General features: G+C 38.5%; 1 protein-coding gene across 2 annotated transcripts in view; it reads right to left on the reverse strand.

Annotated features, from left to right (window-relative positions):
* ccdc93 (coiled-coil domain containing 93) overlaps nucleotides 1-13166 on the reverse strand; it is a 72874-nt gene extending 59708 nt beyond the window's left edge. For both annotated transcript variants that reach the window (XM_039755405.1, XM_039755404.1), the window contains exons 1-2: nucleotides 13051-13166; nucleotides 6705-6818 (exon numbers count right to left, since the gene is read on the reverse strand). In XM_039755405.1, the coding sequence (XP_039611339.1) occupies nucleotides 6705-6818; nucleotides 13051-13134 (198 nt within the window). In that variant the 5' untranslated portion in view covers nucleotides 13135-13166. The remainder of the gene's footprint in view (nucleotides 1-6704; nucleotides 6819-13050) is intronic.
* Nucleotides 13167-22025: the final 8859 nt, after the last annotated feature.

Genomic DNA, 22025 nt, shown 5'->3' on the forward strand with positions numbered 1-22025 from the left:
ACATCATACCAACAGTAAAATATGGTGGTGGTAGTGTGATGGTCTGGGGTTGTTTTGCTGCTTCAGGACCTGGAAGGCTTGCTGTGATAGATGGAACCATGAATTCTACTGTCTACCAAAAAATCCTGAAGCAGAATGTCCGGCCATCTGTTCGTCAACTCACGCTGAAGCGATCTTGGGTGCTGCAACAGGACAATGACCCAAAACACACCAGCAAATCCACCTCTGAATGGCTGAAGAAAAACAAAATGAAGACTTTGGAGTTGCCTTGTCAAAGTCCTGACCTGAATCCAATTGAGATGCTATGGCATGACCTTAAAAAGGCGGTTCATGCTAGAAAACCCTCAAATAAAGCTGAATTACAACAATTCTGCAAAGATGAGTGGGCCAAAATTCCTCCAGAGCGCTGTAAAGGACTCATTGCAAGTTATAGCAAACGCTTGATTGCAGTTATTGCTGCTAAGGGTGGCCCAACCAGTTATTAGGTTCAGGGGGCAATTACTTTTTCACACAGGGCCATGTAGGTTTGGATTTTTTTCTCCCTAAATAATAAAACCATCATTTAAAAACTGCATTTTGTGTTTACTTGTGTTATATTTGACTAATGGTTAAATGTGTTTGATGATCAGAAACATTTTGTGTGACAAACATGCAAAAGAATAAGAAATCAGGAAGGGGGCAAATAGTTTTTCACACCACTGTATATATATTTATATTATATACACACTTTAAAATACATAAATTAGATCCTTAAGCAAAGAATGACAAGAAACCCTTGACAGAAAATGCAAACGTTGGACTCATTGTGACCTATTTCGGTTTACAATTGTGAAAGACTGTAAGCTCAGTAGCTCAGTTAAGGCAAGTAAAAAGGCTAAATGCCCGAATCACAATAAGACTGCTACACTTGAGATTCATATAAAATATGTAAAGGCATTCACATGCTTATGAACTACAAATTAAAGCCTAATCCAACCACATTGCCATTTACTCTCCTGTGTGCTTTCTTTGTCTGCTTTATTCACAATAACAAAGTCCCTGCCAGGCACATGCATGCAGCATCACAGTTCAGTTCACTTTTCAGTGCCTAGGTGAAATATCAGGGTATGTTTTAAAATACCTCTAAAAATATATAGCTGCCAAATAGTTGGCATTTTCACATATTTAATGCACTATTTAAAGAAACCATTTTCCCCACAAGCATCAAAAAGACAACAAATATCCCTGCGCCAATAAAACCAAAATTGGACTGTCCTAATGATTATAGACTGGTGTCACTCACTTTCATGGTGATGAAAATAAACAGTATTTTGAGAGTGGTGCTGGGACACATTATGTGGCAGTCTGTAATGGACCTTCTAGAAGCTGCCATGGATTGAAGCAGCCTTTCAAAATGCACACTGCCAATTAAAAAAGACAATTTCTATGAACACAGTACACAGAAAATGCTCCAATGAGGGTCTGCTTTGACAATCGTGATGATCACTAATTTGCTAAGTTTCAAATAGTACCCCTGGTTATTTCTCAATTCAAGTTCATAAACAAAACAAAAAAAGGTTGGACAAACAACGTTGTCAAATTGCTGCTGTGGTTTAAGAGAATGGTTGCAGTGGAAGCCTGTAGTTAGAGCAGTCCATATTGGAATGATTCAGGTACCCTTCCACAACAGGATCAAACAATACCCATAGTAATGGCGATTACCAAAACCCTAACATCTTATCCACCTGATCCTGTGTTTAAATTCAATAAAGGAGACTGATAGCAACTCTCCATACGGGTCTTTCAGTTGTTACATGTACAATTAATGGGACTCTTAAAGTGGTAATTGTTACTACTGTAAAAGGTTATAATTTTCGTATATTCATTGGAAAAAGTTTTAATAAAAATCAAGTTTTTCTAAAAGGTCAAAAAACTGTCATACTAAAAAAAAAAGAGAACTCTTGCATGTTTTTAATTATCTAATGCAATCAATGCACAACTCGTGGGAATTTCTTTAAAAATTCCACCAGGAATTTTGGATATATTATGTTTGAATTGTACTTTAAGTGAGAAACATGAAGCAAAATAATGGGCAATTATTAATTTGTTAGGATCTGCATAAATGTCCCTGTTGTTATGAACTTATTAACCAGAATGTAATGAGCCACAACTTTTACTAAGCTGTGTAACACTCGTGACTTCTAGAAGCAGGTCAAGACATTCTCGCTTGGCAGGCATTTTTAAATTGCTTATCTTGGCGTCACTCCTGCCCTGTTCAATGCACTGCTGTTTATGTTTAACTAGGAAAAAAAGTAAAAGCTTTCTAGTAAGGCAAGAAACGTTACTTTTTTTCTTTTCCTGATATACTGCACTCTGACGCAGCCCTTCACTAACTGTATGCTAAACTTACTTAATAAATCCATCCATCCATTATCCAACCCGCTACATCCTAACTACAGGGTCACGGGGGTCTGCTGGAGCCAATCCCAGCCAACACAGGGCGCAAGGCAGGAAACAAACCTCGAGCAGGGCACCAGCCCACCGCAGTACTCAATAAAATGTACCAATTAATTTTAAAGATATCTGCAAAGAGCATTTCATCTTATTTCAACTGGAAGAAAGCAGCCTTTTCCTAATTTCCAAAATAAAACTAATGGAGTATATGATGGACGTTCAAAAAGTTTCCGCACTTTTTTTTTTTTTAACTCTATTTATTAAGGATTTCAAAAACAAAATGACATCACTTTTCTACATAGTCACCTTCGTTTGCAATACAATTTTCCCACCATCGTACCGACTTCTTAAGGACCAATTACTACGCCTCCCACCTTCACTATTTCTAACGAAAAAATATAGAAGTGCAGAAACCTTTATGAACGTTCCTTGTAGGTTATGCTCTACAGCAGGGGTGTCGAACTCCAGTCCTGGTGGGCCGCAGTGGCTGCAGGTTTTCATTCTAACCATCTTCTTAATTAGTGACCAGTTTTTGATGCTTCTTTAGCCTTAGATATAATTAGCTTGACTCAGGCCCCTTAGTTGTTTTTTCCTTAATTATCAGCCGGACAGTAATGAGACATAAAACAAGCAGGACATGACCAACTCACCTGTACCCAGCAAATAAAATCTGAAAATAAACATGAAGATCCCTCAGGTTACCAAAACATTTTAGGAGTTCTTAGAAAAAAACAGAATATCAACAGTTCTGGAAATGTCTGCTGTGGCAAAAAGAGAGCAGCAACAAGCCATGGAGTTGAATAATAGGTTTAATTAACAGCAAGAATCAGCTTCTCATTAAGGAACTGGTTGGAGTTTGAAGCCCCAATTTAGCTGGTCATCTGTTGGCTCGTTTCATGTCTCATTTCTGTTTGGCTGTCACTTAATGAAGGAAAGAATCAATTCAGAGGACTTAATCCTTAAAAACAGGACTATTAAAATAGAGGGAAAAGAAGTGAATTAGCAGTGAAAACTGGACACTGATTAGGAAAAAGGTTAGAAAGAAAACCTGCACCCACTGCGGACCTCCAGGCCTGGAGTTTGACACCCATGCTCTACAGTATATGTAATTTGACAAACTGATGCTAGTATGCCAGGTGCTTTTCTTTACAGTATGTCTACACTGCTAACGACAGTTGAAATGACACTTTCATTAAATGTAGAGTGAAATCAAGAGCTACATAAAACTCACTCAAGGAACAGGTTGCACTTTTATAGAACTGTCTTGTTCATAGTGTGTATGCTAATGTTTAAAACAAAGTATATGATCAGCTTGAATAATGTCCATTTTCTTCGGACTGTTTTTTTGGAAGTTGTTTTCTAGTTTTCGTAGGGAGTTAAGGATGGATGACTGTCAAAACCTGGGCCATGTCAAAGCCCATTTAAGCATTCCTTTGAGTGATTTTGGGCTATACATGAAATGAATTGTTGTTGTTACACTTTCCTCACTCAATTGCCACTAGTGTATAATGACGTGGAAACGAGAACTCGGAGGCATGCTTACTTTGGACACCTTTTCAGGCAAACATAATTCAAACCTTGAATGCAGGGGACCAGCAACTATCAGAGCAGCAGCAGTCAAAAGTTAAGAGCCAAACCTGGACATGGTGTTCAGCAATCTTAGGACATGACCGCACATTTACACTCACAATAGGGCCAACTTAGACTTTTCAATTAATCTACCTTGCATCTCTCTAGAGACATGGAAGGAAAAGCAGAATATGCAGAGGAAAATGCTAACAGACATATGCAGAACACACAAATTCCACAGAGTCAGTGTCCAAGGACTAGACTTGTAAGACAACAGCACTAACCATGGCTAAGAAAGACTTTACACAATTCTACCTAAGCAAAAATATTGAAAAACAATGAGAAAAATGAAGTGGATTCTACCTAGCCACTAATGCACGTTTTTGGACTTGCATTAGCATAACAATACAATCAAGCAAAATAAAAAAAAAATAAAATGAAACAAAAGTGATGTTATGGTTATGAAGACTGACACTACCTACACAAACACAGAATGAATTAAACTTCATACACACAAACCCTTAAGGAGCCTTCTGTGGCACTAGCATTTTGTGCTTAACCAATTTCTGTTTAATTGTATACCGTATATACTCGTGTATAGGTCAGGTATTAAAACCCGAAAAATCAATCATAAAAATCAGACCCCGACTTATACGCCCGTTCAAATATGACACTTCATTTTTTTTTTTTTTATCATCTTCTTGCCTCCGCCAGTCTCACCTCAGTTTCTCAGACACATCAAATTTTGTCACAGAAGCACAGTTACCAATTTCTTTCGTTACTACAACGACATTTAATTTAAAACCAGCTTCATATTTTCTTCTGATCGAACGCTTCATCATAGATAAGGGATGTTCTTGCAATAAAAGTGTATGAGGGTGTGAGATACAAAAAACACAAAACTGCAAACGTCGCTTCGGAATAGTTTGGGTACTGTGTGGTCATGTAGGCACCGCGGTTGTTCTCTCAGGTACGGAATTGTATTAGAGCCACGGTGAAGCAAAAAAAAAAAAATACAGGCGCAGTGAAGAAGAAAAAAAAAAAGTATATGTTGAGAATGAAGTCGAGGAGAGGGAGAGTGGAAGTCAGTTTACGAAGCATGCACCAAGTAACATGGGCCATGGAACACTTAACAAAAAGCATTTAATGTGCTACATTACTTATGATGGGGTTTGAGAAAATCTAGTAAATTAAACATTGATTTTAAAATTAAGTTTACGACATTCTACTTTAATGACAAAATAAACTACGAGAATAAAGTCGACATGTCGACTTTAATCACGACATAAACTTTGAGATTAAAGTGGAAAGGCCGAGAATAAAGTCGGCATGTCAACTTTATTCTCGGCCTTTCCACTTTAATCTCGAAGTTTATGTCGAGATTAAAGTCGTCATGTCAACTTTATTCTCGTAGTTTATTTTGTCATTAAAATCAATGTTTAATCTACTAGATTTTCTCAAACCCCATCATAAGTAATGTAGCACATTAAATGTTTTGTGTTAAGTATTCCCTGACCCATGTTACTTGGTACATTCTTCGTAAACTGATTTCCTCTCTTCGACTTTATTCTTGACCTATACTTTTTTTTTCTTCACTGTATCCGTATTTTTTTTTTAATCTTCTCCGTGGTCCTAATACACTTCCATAGCACATCACAATCTCTTGGACCAATAGCGTGAGTTTTCCACATTCGACTTATACGACAGACATTATAAAATACCAGAAATTATATGGTAAAATCAAGTCCCAACTTATCCATGGGAGAACTTAAAAGCGAGTATATACGATAGTTTGAATTTGTGTAGCAAGATCAATCAGCCTTTTACCAGCAAACCTAATATTAAAATAAACCAAAACAGAATTGGTTTATAACACTTCAAACAAATTAAAATTTGTATTCATCCACACAATTACATTTTTCTTTAAAAACGCAGACATTATCTCCGTTTTTGCCTTTCATCCCTGCCCTGGCGTTTCAAACCCATGACAATGGATACCTTTGTAAGCACTCTCCAGAGCCACATTATTCTAAAAAAACAGCCTCAACATTGTAATATGGACAGTCTGAAAATGCAGAATCTAATCACGCTCCGATTAGTTCATGTTCACCGATTAGGTCCCGCTCATTTCAACGTTTCATTACTGTTCTGGTCACCCTTCACAGAAGAGGCCATATTTCAACACAGAGGGCATGCAAGTGTTGCTTTAAATTGGTGCTTGTTGTGTTGATCACTTGTAGGCATCCAAGATGAGTTTTGTACAGCATGAATGAAGCACACGTGCACAAAGAGCAAATAATTTACTATTCGCTACAGTTTTGTGAAAATCCTGTGGCCGGGGGTGTTAATGCCCCTTCAAGGATTTTTCTGCCGATGCATGTATGCATGCCCAGTGTGTAGGCATGCAAATGTATCATATACATTTTTGGTCATTTTATTATGGACAAAGACACTTTTGTAAAAAAATGTGAAAAGTATGGACAGAGATCATTTTGGCAAGAAAACACTGTTTTTAAATGAAAACATAGTAGTGTGGACATAACCAAACAAAGAAAAATAATTTCTTACAGATGTTGTCTTTGGCTTAAAATTGGCAGAAACAAGATCTAAATGTACTTACTATAATCTTAGTGTAACACAGAAGAAAAAAATGAAAAAGTTATTAAAGACAAAGCTTATTTTCTGTAAAGATTAAACTTTACCTTATCAAAAGATGATAGGCCTTTGATTCTAGCCCTGAAATATCCTGCTGCCAACAGGAGCTCCAGAATTTCTGCCAATTTAACATTCTGTTCTTCATCTTCACGGGTTTCAACCTTTAAAAAATATACAACAGGAGGAATAATTAAATGATTGCCAAGTTGTAACTCAAGTCCTTAATGTTATTACTCATTAAATAAAGGAGTACTACAATTGCAAGTGACATTTCCAAAGTGAACTAAATCAGATTTGGTGATGATTTTAAATAATTTTAATAATGTATACACTCACCTAAAGGATTATTAGGAACACTAATACGGTGTTTGACCCCCTTTCGCTTTCAGAACTGCCTTAATTCTACGTGGCATTGATTCAACAAGGTGCTGAAAGCATTCTTTAGAAATGTTGGCCCATATTGATAGGATAGCATCTTGCAGTTGATGGAGATTTGTGAGATGCACATCCAGGGCACGGCTCCGTTCAACACATCCCAAAGATGCTCTATTGGGTTGAGATCTGGTGACTGTGGGGGCCATTTTAGTACAGTGAACTCATTGTCATGTTCAAGAAACCAATTTGAAATGATTCGAGCTTTGTGACATGGTGCATTATCCTGCTGGAAGTAGCCATCAGAGGATGGGTACATGGTGGTCATGAAGGGATGGACATGGTCAGAAACAATGCTCAGGTAGCCCGTGGCATTTAAACGATGCCCAATTGGCACGAAGGGGCCTAAAGTGTGCCAAGAAAACATCCCCCACACCATTACACCACCACCACCAGCCTGCACAGTGGTAACAAGGCATGATGGATCCATGTTCTCATTCTGTTTACGCCAAATTCTGACTCTACCATTTGAATGTCTCAACAGAAATCGAGACTCATCAGAACAGGCAACATTTTTCCAGTCTTCAACTGTCCAATTTTGGCGAGCTTGTGCAAATTGTAGCCTCTTTTTCCTATTTGTAGTGGAGATGAGTGGTACCCAGTGGGGTCTTCTGCTGTTGTAGCCCATCCGCCTCAAGGTTGTGCGTGTTGTGGCTTCACAAATGCTTTGCTGCATACCTCGGTTGTAACGATTGGTTATTTCAGTCAAAGTTGCTCTTCTATCAGCTTGAATCAGTCGGCCCATTCTCCTCTGACCTCTAGCATCAACAAGGCATTTTCAGCCCACAGGACTGCTGCATACTGGATGTTTTTCCCTTTTCACACCATTCTTTGTAAACCCTAGAAATGGTTGTGCGTGAAAATCCCAGTAACTGAGCAGATTGTGAAATACTCAGACCGGCCCGTCTGGCACCAACAACCATGCCACGCTCAAAATTGCTTAAATCACCTTTCTTTGCCATTCTGACATTCAGTTTGGAGTTGAGGAGATTGTCTTGACCAGGACCACACCCCTAAATGCATTGAAGCAACTGCCATGTGATTGGTTGATTAGATAATTGCATTAATGAGAAAATGAACAGGTGTTTCTAATAATCCTTTAGGTGAGTGTATATTCATGTATAAATCGGATCTTAAAACCCGAAAAAAATCAGACCCTGGCTTAAACGTCCATTCAAAAATATGACGCTTTTTTTTTTTTCCCCTTTAAAAACATCTCCTTGCCTCCTCCAATCTCACGTCAGTTTCTCAGACACATCGAATTTTGTTGCAGCGGCGTGGTTATCAATTTCTTTCGCCAGTTCAACGACTTTTAATTTAAAATCAGCTTCATATTTTCTTCTGATCGAACGCTCCATCATAGATAAGGGATGCTTTTACGATAAAGGTGTATGAGGGTGTGAGACACAAAAAAAACATTGACATTATAAAAATACCGGAAATTATACAGAAAAATCAAGCCCCGATTTATAGATGAGGGAACTTAAACGCAAGTATATACGGTAATGAGATTTTCTCAAGTAGGGCAGAGGTGGCTCATATTTATCATATTTCCTATCAAACATACACTCACTGAGTAAATTATTGGGAACACCTTTACACCTGCTTATCTATACAACTATCTATTCAGGCAATCGTGGGGCAGCAGTACAATGCAAAAAAAAAACTAGCCGATGCGGGTCAGGAGCTTCACATCAAAACCCAGAATGGGGAAAAGAAAACTGATTTTAGTGATTTCCACCATTGCATGACTGTTAGTGTGAAACAGCCTGGTTTGAATATTTCTGTAACTGCTCATTTCCTGGGATTTTCATACACAACAGTCTCTAGAGCAGGGGTCTCCAACTCTGGCCCTGGAGTGCTACTATGGCTGCAGGTTTTCATTCTAACCCCTTTTTTTAATTAGTGACCAATTTCTGATGTCAACCTATTTCTTTTCCCTTCATTTTAGTTGACAAAGCAGTCAATACATACTTATAATGGAAGCTTTGAAACAGGTGGAGAAGATATAAAACAAAAAAAATTATTTCAGCTGTTTCTACGAGGAATAGCTATTCACGCTATTTCTTGGCTAATATTTCATGTTATTATTGTGAAACAATATACCAACGTTGAGACTCATTTGTCAAAATGATGCTGATTTTCAGTCTTTATGTTTTGAAAAAATATGAATATTGCATTTTGGGTCAACATAGTCACAATATAAATTTAGATCCATATTGCCCAGCCATAGGCTATTTCAAAGCCTTCATAAGTAATTCTTAAAAATGCAATAAAATGTATAACTCTGGTAACACTGGATGTTGGTGATATTGGGAAGCATATCAAACAGAAAATGAAAGAGGGTTCCTACATAATAAAATAAATGACTTATGGGTGTTATCACAATAAAGGGTTGAAAAATATGGCTCTAAACACTTAAAAAGTACAGCCTCGAGAAGTATGGTTTGACAAAGACAGCAACAAACCTATCACCAAAATAACCCAACAAGAGGCTCCATGATGCACTCTGGTGCTGAATTCACATGCGGCAAGATGGGGCTCTAAGCTACATTCATCCTAATAAAGCAGCCAGCGCTGATGCAGTTCCTACATGGGTCCTGAAGCATTGTGCAAAACAGCTGACAGCAGTGTTCACCAGCCTGTATACTATCTCTCTGGAACAGGTCGCTGTACCCACTTGTCTCCATTCCACTACAATTGTCTCGGTTTCCAAACAGGTAGTGATGAGGTCCTGGAGCGATAGATAGATAGATAGATAGATAGATAGATAGATAGATAGATAGATAGATAGATAGATAGATAGATAGATAGATAGATAGATAGATAGATAGATAGATAGATAGATAGATAGATAGATAGATAGATAGATACTTTATTAATCCCAAGGGGAAATTCACATAATCCGGCAGCAGTATACTGATACAAAGAAACAATATTAAATTAAATAGTAATAAAAATGAAAAAAATTAAAATAAAATTAATGTTAGCATTTACTCCCCCGGGTGGAATTGAAGAGTCGCATAGTGTGGGGGAGGAACGATCTCCTCAGTCTGTCAGTGGAGCAGGACGGTGACAAAAGTCTGTCACTGAAGCTACTCCTCTGTCTGGAGATGACACTGTTCAGTGGATGCAGTGGATTCTTCATGATTGACAGGAGTTTGCTTAGTGCCCGTCACTCTGCCACAGATGTTAAACTGTCCAACTTTACTCCTACAATAGAACCTGCCTTCTTAACAAGTGGCCCTGACCCCTTGTTGTTATGAAGTGCTTTGAACAACTTGTCCTCAGACACATTAAGAACAACTTCTCCTCCCTGGACCAATACCAGTTCATTTACTGGGCAAACAGGTCAAATGAGAACACTGCCCTTTCACACCTGGAGCAGAGGAACAACTGAGTGCAGAAGCCTTTCATTGACTACATCTCCGCCTTCAACACCATCCCACCCCCAACAAGCTGGCTATTAAACTAAATAACTTGGGTCTCAACTCACACCTGTGCACATGGATTTTGGATTTTCTCACTAACAGACCACAAACTGTGCACATGGGTAAGCAAGTCTCTTTATCCAGAATACTGAACACTGGGATACCACAGGGCTGGGTGCTGAGCCCTCTCCTTTACTCCCTTTTCACAAACAACTGCAAATCTACCCATGATACTAACATCATAATAAAGTCTGCAGACGACACCACTGCGATAGGCCTGATCCCCAATAATGACGAAGTAGCCTATATATCCAAATCCAAATCATATGTGATATCATCTACTGTTAAATTATGTGTGATACTTGTACAATTTTTATTTTTATACAGTATTGAGGATGACTTGTGTTCTGTTCTGTGTATTGTATTGTATTGACTCCCTTCTTTTTGACACCCACTGCACGCCCAACCTACCTGGAAAGGAGTCTCTCTTTGAACTGCCTTTCCCAGAGTTTCTTCCATTTTTTCCCTACAAAGGTTTTTTTGGGAGTTTTTCCTTGTCTTCTTAGAGAGTCAAGGCTGGGGGGCTGTCAAGAAGCAGGTCCTGTTAAAGCCCATTCCGGCACTTCTTTTGTGATTTTGGGCTATACAGAAATAAATTGTATTGTACCATATTGTATATAGAAGAGGTCAAGAATCTGGGGAGTTGGAGCCATAACAACAACCTTGCACTCAATTGCAACAAAACAAAGGAACTGATTCTGGACTTCAGAAGACCCATCAGCATTAACTGCGAAAGGGTGGAGAAAGTTTAGAGTTTTAGATTCTTCAGAGTCCATGTCAGCCAGGTCCTGTCATGGACAACAAACAAGACAGCGATGGCTAAGAAAGGTCTTCAGAGGCCTCACTTTCTGAGGAGCCTAAAGAAAAGCAAAACTCCCACAACAGCTGCTGGTCAGCTTCTACAGGTGCACCATACAGTCTCTCATCACATACTGCATTACAATGTGGTACCCTGGCTGCACCTCTGAGAACAGGAAGACCCTCCAGTGTATTATCAAACAGCTCAGAGAATTACTGGCACTCAGCTAAGATCACCTGGAAATATCTTCATGACCCCCGGCTGCAGCCAAAAAGTAAAGAACATTTGTAGAGAATCCAACCCACCCTGGCCATGGCATTTTCACTTCTCTGTCCTCTGGCAGGAGCAACAGAGCCTTGCATGCCCACAATACCAGGCTGAAGAAGAGCTTTTACACCAAAGCAATCAGCCCATTGAATGCACAGCGATCACTGCCCCATCGTATAACAGAAACCACCACTGATTGAACTGAACATCTGCATCAGCCATACATAGTCACACACTTGTACATGACCCATGTGGAACTCATGACCTTTACACTGACTGTAATTCTCATTGTGATTTCATATATTATTTATCTATTTGTGCATATATCTCTATCTTGACTTTTACTGTGTATATTTTGAACTGTTAATAGTAACTGTGCTTCTCGTAGCTTAATATTAACTTTTAATTTGTACTTCTAGTTTAAGGTCTACTGTTATATGCCTTCATCTGAGGCATCTATTGGCTTCCTCCAAACGATATTTCATTATATTGTACGGTGACAATAAAAGTATCTTACAATCTTGCCTTTTAATATAACCTTTTAACCCCAAGTTTGATTCATGCCTTTGTATTCAAATATGTATACAGTGCTCGCTGCACCTTTCTTTAAGCACCTTAATTTTGTACTCCTCCTCCTTTTCTACGCCATTTGTTTGATTTTCCTTACAGTCTGTGCTTTTATATAAATACGGTGTCAGCTTTTTTACTTGTTTCTTGTAAGTGGCTAAACTAAATAAGGGTTCAGTGGCAATGTTTTTCTGATGGAACCTAACCCTAGAGATAATTTCCCACACTCTGTGAATTTTTGTCCTCTTACTTAAGTTATATGGGTGCGTGATCATAACGAAAAGAATTCAAAATGTGTGCAGAATAAATAAATAAGAAAAATGACTTCTTCACAAAATGCACGAGTCCGTTGGGTCTCGATTATCTACCGTTATGTAGTATTGCATTTGGGGCCAATAAACATATCATAAGGTGCTTTATATAACAAAGCTCGAATATCAAAGTGACAGTTACAGCTGCTTATAATAAATCTTGATTATCAGAATGCAAGCCTCTCCTTTAGGACGCTTGTCAATGTCAATAAATAGACAGTAATGGCATTAAAAAATATCACTCTGTTAATGCATTGTCGCCAGCACTTTGGAAGAGCATATTACACGGATTACAAAGGACTACAAAATAATGTTAAAAGGCAGCACTCACCGTTGCTAAGACCTAGCCTTAAGATATTATATTTGTGTTTGCTACGAATTATTGGAATAAACTACTACGAATTCCTCGGTGAAGCAGACGTCTGCAATAAGTAAACTAATAAAGAAATCAGCAATTAACCTACAGCATTGATCCCGCACATGCCAAAACCATTTCATACACATGTCAATGTCACGCCACGCTTACCTGAATAATATTGCCTTCTTGGTCATACTGGTCCCTTAATTTTGATCCAGTCCTTACCCTCTGAAAGACTGAGACTGCCGCCATGATAGGCAGGAACCAGAATCACGTGAACATCATGTGACAGCGATCAACCTCTTCACCGCAGTAATAAGATGGGTGGGGCTAAAATGTCTTGTTCGCGCAACTGATTGGTTAAGATACTTAAGCCGTGCAGGTCATTGGTCAGTTGTCAAATAGACAGTAGTTGAGTTTTACTTATGTCTTCAGTGCAGGGTATCGTTGACGCTGAATGGAGAGCGTCGATTTTTCGTGTTTTAACTTCATTGAAAATAAGTTATGACTTCGTTACCGTTTAAAGAAATTGCGACTCGATTATCGTTAATGGCCGTTTTGCACTTTTTAATATTTGTGTTCTCCGGTGTTTGTCTTTGGTTTCCTGTACATCCTAAGTATTTGCATGTTAGGAATACTTGTGTGTGTGTGTGTGTACGAGTGTCTAAAATGTACTTTTCGAGCACCACAGCGAGGAATGATTTCTGTCTTGTCCCCAATGAAGTCTGGATATATTCTCCTCCCCGCGCTCCTGCAAGATGATTAACAGGGTTAAAAAAAAAATGATGAATTCTTCATAACCAAGTTTAACCAAGAATGAAATTTAAACCATTTGAAATGCGAAAATATGCCGTGAGTAGCTAACTACAATTCAAGGTCAAACTAAACTGTATTATCCTTAAAAGGAGGTACTGTTCTGCCTGTGCATTAGACGTGATTAAGAATATTAATTCAAAATATAGTTTACGTTAAGATAAAAAAAACTAATTTAGATTAATAATGTTATCAAACGGGGCATATTGATCAAAAAGTCCGCTATTAGGTAATAAAAAAAAAACGATATGCCAGTGCTATCTATAACAGTTTTTAAGTTACGCAGTGTCATTCATATCTATTATATGCTGTCTTTCCTATCTATCTGTTATATAGTGCCTTTCATATCTATCTTATCCCGCCAACAATACTAAAATCAATGTCTATCTATCTATCTATCTATCTATCTATCTATCTATCTATCTATCTATCACAGTGTTCCAATCATTAAATACCTTATCTCTTTAATTAGAACTAGCTTCCTATAAAGTATGCTTCAAAAAATCTACTATGCATGGAGTACAAATAGACTTTGATACGTAGATAGAATCACTGAGCAAATTATTGGGACCACTACACTAATACTGGGTAGGGCCCCATTTTGCTTTCAAAACAGCCTCTTATTGGCATGGATTCCAAAAAATCCTGGAAACATTTCTTCGATATTCTGGCCCATGTTGCCATGATTGCAATATGCAGTTTCTTCAGATTTGCCAAGCTGCAGATTCATGTTGCAAATCTCCAGTTCAACTACATCACTTCGATGTTCTGTCTGGATTCAGATCCGAAGAACACTGAACTAATTGCATGAAACCAGTTTGAAGTGACATTTGCTTTGTGACATGGTGTATTATCATGATGGATGAAGCCATTAGAAAGGGGGTAAATTGTAGCCATGAAGGAATGCACACAGTTAGCAACAATACTATACTGTATATATGCAGAGGCATTTAAGGGACGGTTGGTATTAATGGGCCCAAAGTGTGCCAAGAAAATGTTCCTCACACCATTACACCAACAACAAACCTGTATTGTTGTCTCAAATCAGGTTGGATGTATGGATTCATATTGCTGATGCCAGATTCAGACTTTAACATCAGCAGAAATAGACATTTATCAGACTAGGTTATGCTTTTACAGTCTTCAGCTGTCTCGTTTTGGTGGGCCCGTGCCCACTGTAGCCTTAGCTTCCTCTTGTTTGCTTTGACAGGAGTGGAGTATTCTGCAACTGTAGCCCATTTGCTTCAAGTTTCAGTGTGTTTTGAGATGCATTTCTGCTCATCCAAGTTGTATCAAGTGATTATGTAAGTTTTTGTTGTCTTTCTCTCTGGGAAAACAAGTCTGGCCATTCTGTTCTGACCTCTGTCATCAGCAAACCATTTCCATCTGTACAAGTGCCATTCACTGGATTTTTTTTTTTTTGTTTGTTTGTTTTATACATCATTTTGAGTAAACTCTAGAAACCATTGTGTTTGAAAATCCCAGGTGATACCTAACTGGTATCAACAATCATCCCTCAGTCGAAATCGATGAGATTACATTTTTTTACCCATTCAGGTGTTTGATGTGAACATGAACTGAAGCTCCTGACCTGTCTCTGCGTTGTGATGCTACCACATAATTGGCTGAACAGATAATTTAATGGATTAACAGATGTACATGTGTTACTAATAATCTGCTGTAGATCTAACAGTCTACCTGTCATAGTATTTACATTATAGAGCACTTTTCAAATCTATCTATCTATCTATCTATCTATCTATCTATCTATCTATCTATCTATCTATCTATCTATCTATTATATAGTGCCTTTCATATCCATCTATCTATCTATCTATCTATCTATCTATCTATCTATCTATCTATTATATAGTGCCTTTCATATCTATCTATCTATCTATCTATCTATCTATCTATCTATCTATCTATCTAAAGCAAGTTAGAAACAATTATGTAGATCCTAAAAAGTAAATAATTCCCTTTGGTTTAGAAAAAAAAAATGTGCCGAGGTTATTTTAATAGACATTTTTTAAAAAAATCTTCGGGGATTTAATTTCATAGACATAAAGATTTTTTTTAATATTAATGTAAAAAAAAACAGAAGCAAAGGTCATGAGTAGAGATTTGCAACTGGCAGATTTAGAACAGAAATCAGGATACCTTCTCTCCAGAGAGTCCTAAACGGCAAAGAGCAGTTTGTCTGCAGCTCTTACAGCAGGAGGAGTGCTGTACCTGAAACTCTCCACTATGTCTGGCACTGCTCCGTATCGAGTTGTACAAAAAGGGCAAAGTTTTAGTGGGTTAAATCTTGACAGTCTTTTTATTATTTTTTACGTTATTTTTTAATTTAAAAAAAATCTAATCGTTTAAATGTAAATTTTCAGTATGGAGGAGGGATTGATTGAAGTCCTCTATATTAATAATAAATGACAGGAATGAACACTCAGAGAAACAAGGAACTGTTTGTTTTAAAGTGGGGTCTTTCATGCCAGGAAATAAAAGTTCTTTTGAAAGCATAAATCCAACAAGATTTATTTCATTTTTTAGTGTTAAAAGTTTTAACTAAAACCATAAGTTAGACAGTATTAGAAGGATATGGAAAGGAGACATATTTTTAATGTTGATGTAGCTACATTTCATAAAACGGTATCATTGCTGTGAAAATATGCATCCACATATACAGTAACGTATAGCAATAAATAATGTAACAGAAAAGTTTCTTTAAAGTCCAACGTTTTGATCGTTAGCAAACAGGCGGTTTGGCCAAATTTCAAGAGCTCTGGACAGTAAAGCGCACATTTTCCAGTCCAGTCCCTACTACTGTTTCACACTGTATGAGTCACCAAACCTAACATTGAACATTATTCTTGTGTTCATGTCAGTTTCGTCTGGGAACTGTATGAGAAAAGACATGCTGCCAGGTGTTATTTTTTTTTTTTTGCATCCACCAATAATTTGCCTTTGAACGGGATAAATTAGTATAGAAGATATGATAGATTAGTACAGAAAATATCATACATTTTTAGTATAATCTAATCAGCCTGCACGATTATTGGTGCTTCCTTGTGCCTGACGTTATCAGGACTGACTCTGGCCTCACAGCGTAATGCATAGAAGTAAACAGTTTATGAAATTACATGGAATCTTCTTCTTCATCTGCCCGCATATGGATTTGGCAAAATTTTACACTGGATGCCCTTCCTGATGTAACCCTCCTCATTTATCCGTGCTTGGGACCGGCACGAAGAAACACACTGGTTTGTGCATCCTCTGTGGCTGGGTTATGAAATTAAATGGAATAAAACATTTATTTGGTCATTGATTATACTTTCAGTGTTCACAGAAAGGTGTGTAGTTTCACTGCTAACAAATAGTTAACAACATAGTGGGTCATTCTTTTGTATTTGTACTTTGGCAACATGTTGTACATAAGATTACGGTCATTCTTGTTATATCTATCTATCTATCTATCTATCTATCTATCTATCTATCTATTATATAGTGTCCTATCTATCTATCTATCTATCTATCTATCTATCTATCTATCTATCTATCTATCTATCGTGATAGATGTCCGGGGACATTGCCACATCGGGACGCTGGGAGAAGGAAAGGACTGGGAGAGGGACAGTATTTTCCCCGGAACATGAGAGGGCAGCCTTTCTGGGTTTCATGGGGGACACGGAGCATGGACACTCAACTCTGTGGGAGGACGTGGCCATCGCAAGGGTGCGCCGGGACAGCTGCGGAATGGTGGTCAACAGCAATTCCGCTACACCCGGAAGTGCTGCTGGATGTTACTCAAGAAACACTTGGAGCACCTCCAGGTGCTGTATAAAGGAGGCCGCCACACTCTACTCGAGGCAAGAGTCGGGAGGGAGAAGACAGGAACCTGAGGAGGAGGAAAAGGTGAACAAAGTGGGAAAAGAAAGGATAAGAGAAAGAGAAAAAAAGGGACTGAGTTGTGGTGCTGTTTCTCAGTGGCCGGGCTGGTTTCTTTGTCTATCTATTGTGTCCTATATTTCAGTAACTTTGCAGCTTATCTATCTATCCATCCATCCATTTTCTAACCCGCTGAATCCAAATACAAGGTCACGAGGGTCTGCTGGAGCCAATCCCAGCTAACACGGCGCACAAGGCAGGAACCAATCCGGGTCAGGGTGCCAACCCACTGCAGGGCGCACACAAACACACCCACACACCAAGCACACACTAGGGCCAATTTAGAATCGCCAATCTACCTAACCTGCATGTCTTTGGATTGCGTGAGGAAACCGGAGCGCCCGGAGGAAACCCACGCAGACACGGGGAGAACATGCAAACTCCACGCAGGGAGGACCCGGGAAGCGAACCCTGGTCTCCTATGCGTGGCAGCAGTGCTACCTGCTGCGCCACCATGCCGCCCATCTATCTATCTATCTATCTATCTATCTATCTATCTATCTATCTATCTATCTATCTATCTATCTATCTATCTATTTATCTAATATCATCAGTCGAGGGAATGACAGAAGTCAAGAAGATGGGGTGGCAGCTTGGCCGCCCTGTTTACTTGAAAGCAAATAAACTGAAAATAACAAGCACTTGATAGCACAATATAGTAACAGAGAAAATGTCTGGCCATTGGCTATAAAATTACAGGCTCTGAAGAGCGGTCCAGGCTCGGGGTAGGAGAACTGTAATGCAGGTGAGAGCCTGGAGGGCCTTGCTTTTATAGCTCCTGAACCTGAAGGGGTGGAGTCAGTTGCCCTCATTGGGCATCTTCTCTGGGCTGTGGGTGATAAAAGATATAAGAGAGTGTAAGTGATTGTGCAGCCTGGTGTTATGGGGTGGTAATGCTTAGTTTAAATGAGCCCAGAAAGTGACCTTCCGATATGTATGTCTATAGATACATAGATGTCTATCTATCTATCTATCTATCTATCTATAATAATATAATGTTTTTGACTTTCTTACCCTTTACCCTAATACAGGGCTGTGATTGACTAGAGCCTATTCAGTGGATCCAGGTTCACCATCATATTGTAATATATAAAAAGGCATCATTTTAAAAAGAAAGAAAGGAAAGTGTGGAATAACTGGAAGTCCTCCTTAATAAAAGGACAAGTGCCTCTGTGTGTGTCTGTTTATCTTTATGTTGCTATGTCTGTACTATATGCCATATGGCACGGGATTCAGAAAAGTGGTGCTAATGTTTTTGATGTGCCCTCTGTTGGAATGAAAGAGTTATTGCAAACTGACAGACGTACAGTACAACCTACACTTAGCATTTTTTATTAATGTGGCTAATAACAAAAGATGTTTGCCTCTTACCCTGGATTAGACCCTGCTTGTGAGAGATATGTTCTTGGCCATCTGTTTTGGCCATGTCCTCCTTTGCTTCATCCTAAGAGGTGCACAAGTTTCACGTACATCTCCAACATCCTTGGCACCACCGGAAATCCTCATCCTTGGACAGCACAATTTGAGGCAATAGTTAATGGCTGATGGTTAAGTGCTTAATGGTTAACCATTGGTTAGTGAATATGCAATTGTGATAACTTTCACAACACTACAGGATAAGTGTTTAAAAATAGAATAATAATAACTTTTGTAAACATTCGTACCAGGCAGAATTTTGTCAATGCTGTCCTGAACAGACAATGTTTCAAGCAATCCTTAAACATTCTTATTTGCTGTGAGCCTTTTGGGTATTTTAGCATTACAGGATGATTTCTTCTTCCTATAATCTCTCTAATTTGGTGTCAAAGGGGGGTGCTGTAAAAGTAGGCAGTTATTCGTATAGATAAAAACCTGCGGGTTACGATTATTACAGTAGCTTTGTTAACTCGATAGCTTTATTAACTCAAAAGCATGTCACAGTGGCACTGTACACCTAGGTACAATAAATCAATAATAATGCAAGAATAAATTCTGTGTTTCGCATACTCTCAACTGTAAATCTACGTTTGCCAACCCCTGTATAACCATTGGATGGAGCACTCGATATGTAATAATTGGAAATTATGTAATGAAATAAACTTTTAAACAAATACAGTTAAATAAGGCAATGACAGACCAAGGAAAAACCCACCTGTGCATAGCCAAGTTGCTGACAATACACAAGTTTGCTGACCCATTTCATTTTTTGAAATCAAGGGGAACGGAATTATTCTATTTGAATTCTTCGGTTCTGTCAAGTTTAGTATCCAGCGAAGTTCAAATGCAATTCTAAACAGTTCTGATTTATATTTATAGAGCCTGTATGTGTTTTTCCCTACAACACCATCTGCAAATATAACCAAAGTGTAGGACTGACACAAAAGGAAAACAATTCTTCCTTTATCCAGCAGATGGAGCACTTGCAAAGGAAATCATACAGTATTTGGGAAATAACATCCTGAAACCTGCTTAATCCAGTTGAGGGGCACCGAGGCAAGCTTGACGGGGCAGCACTGGGCAAGTCGAAGGTGGGTGAAGCAGGTCTGAGAATGATTAATTATGTATTAAAATAAATGAGGTTTTATGTTGTCTTTAGCTCTGGTTTCCTCCCACAGTCCAAAGACATGCAGGTTAGGTGCATTGGCGATTCTAAATTGTCCCTAGTGTGTGCTTGGTGTGTGGGGGTGTACGCCCTGTGATGGGCTGGCATCCTGCCCAGGGAGTTGTTCCTGCCTTGCGCCCTATGCTGGCTGGGATTGACTCCAGCAGACCCCCGTGACTCTCTATTTAGGATATAGTGGGTTGGATAATGGATGGATGGATGGATGTTGTCTTTAAGCACTCACTCTTTTATAAAGAGATAAAAAAAATGCTGTGATGCCTTCAGAAAGCATTCAGACCCCTTCACTTTTTCACCTTTTGTTATTTTGCAGCCTTCTGCTAAAATCGTTTAAATTCATTCAACGATAATCAACAGAACAAGATGCTCCTGACATATTTGTGTCAATGTGGCTGTTTCAGTTTTTTCCATTTTTAATAAATTTGCAAAAAGTTTCTAAAATGCAGTTTTCGCTCTGTTGTTCTGGGATACTGAGTGTTGTTTGATTTAGCACAAGACAACAGTATTAGAAAATGTGAAAAAAGTGAAGGGGCCTGAATACGTTCTGAAGGCACTGTATGTGACTCTCCCACTGCATTTTAATGAGGACACATGACTTTGGTGTTGCCTGCCCTTCTTCTTGCAAAATTTGGAGCAGAACAAAATGTTAACAATTAAAAAAGGCCAAAATATCAAAATAGGGGTCATTGCCAAGAAGGAGATCCATAGAAGCTGAGCACTGAATACCAGAACACTGAACACGATTGCTGTCACAAACAGTAAAGCAAGAGATTCACAGCCAAAAAAATGTCTGAATTAGCATAATCCGCACCAGTTTGTGGTGTTCATAAGAAATGACAAGATTTAGTTCAAGAGTTAGAAATACATAATAAACAAGAAGAGGTCTGTCAGATATTTGAAATATATCAATGTAAAAATATTTAAAGTCTAAAGTCCAGTTATATCATCCTGGCTAACTCAGCAACATAAGTGATTAACTCTGTACCAACGTCTTTATGATGAATCATTCTTAAAGCTGATGACTTTAAAGAAGGAATCAAGGCCTACTAGGCCTGCTACTTTCATGGACACTTCGCTATCCACATTGTAATACCTTTAAATATAAACTGGTGGCACAATCTCAGCAGGTCTGACCTCATCCTACTGCCACCTACAAGCCTGTATTGACAGTAGCTGCTCTTCATTGTCCAAGTCGGAAGGATTTGTGTGTGTGTTCGGTTAGTTTGTTTTTATCATTTTTGTTTTATTTATTTTTTGGAGCTTCCATAAAATTTTATTTTAGCCTTGGGGACGAGTAAAGTATTATCTATCTATCTATCTATCTATCTATCTATCTATCTATCTATCTATCTATCTATCTATCTATCTATCTATCTATCTATCTATCTATCTAGTTTATCCTACCTTCTTCTTCTTCTTCTTCTTTTGGCTGCTCCCATTAGTGGTCGCCACAGCAGATCATCTTCTTCCATATCTTTCTGTCCTCATCATCTTGTTCTGTCACACCCGTCACCTGCATGTCTTCTCTCACCTCATCCATAAACCTTCTCTGAGGCCTTCATCTTTTCCTCTTACCTGGCAGCTCCATCCTTAGCATCTTTTCCCCAACAGCATCTCTCCCCTGCACATGTCCAAACCAACACAATCTCGCTTCTCTGATTTTGTCTTCCAATGTTTCAACCTGAGCTGACCATCTAATGCACTCATTTCTAATCCAATCTATCTATCTATCTATCTATCTATCTATCTATCTATCTATCTATCTATCTATCTATCTATCTATCTATCT

This window comes from Polypterus senegalus, chromosome 6 (genome assembly GCF_016835505.1).
Source record: "Polypterus senegalus isolate Bchr_013 chromosome 6, ASM1683550v1, whole genome shotgun sequence".
NCBI lineage: Eukaryota > Metazoa > Chordata > Cladistia > Polypteriformes > Polypteridae > Polypterus > Polypterus senegalus.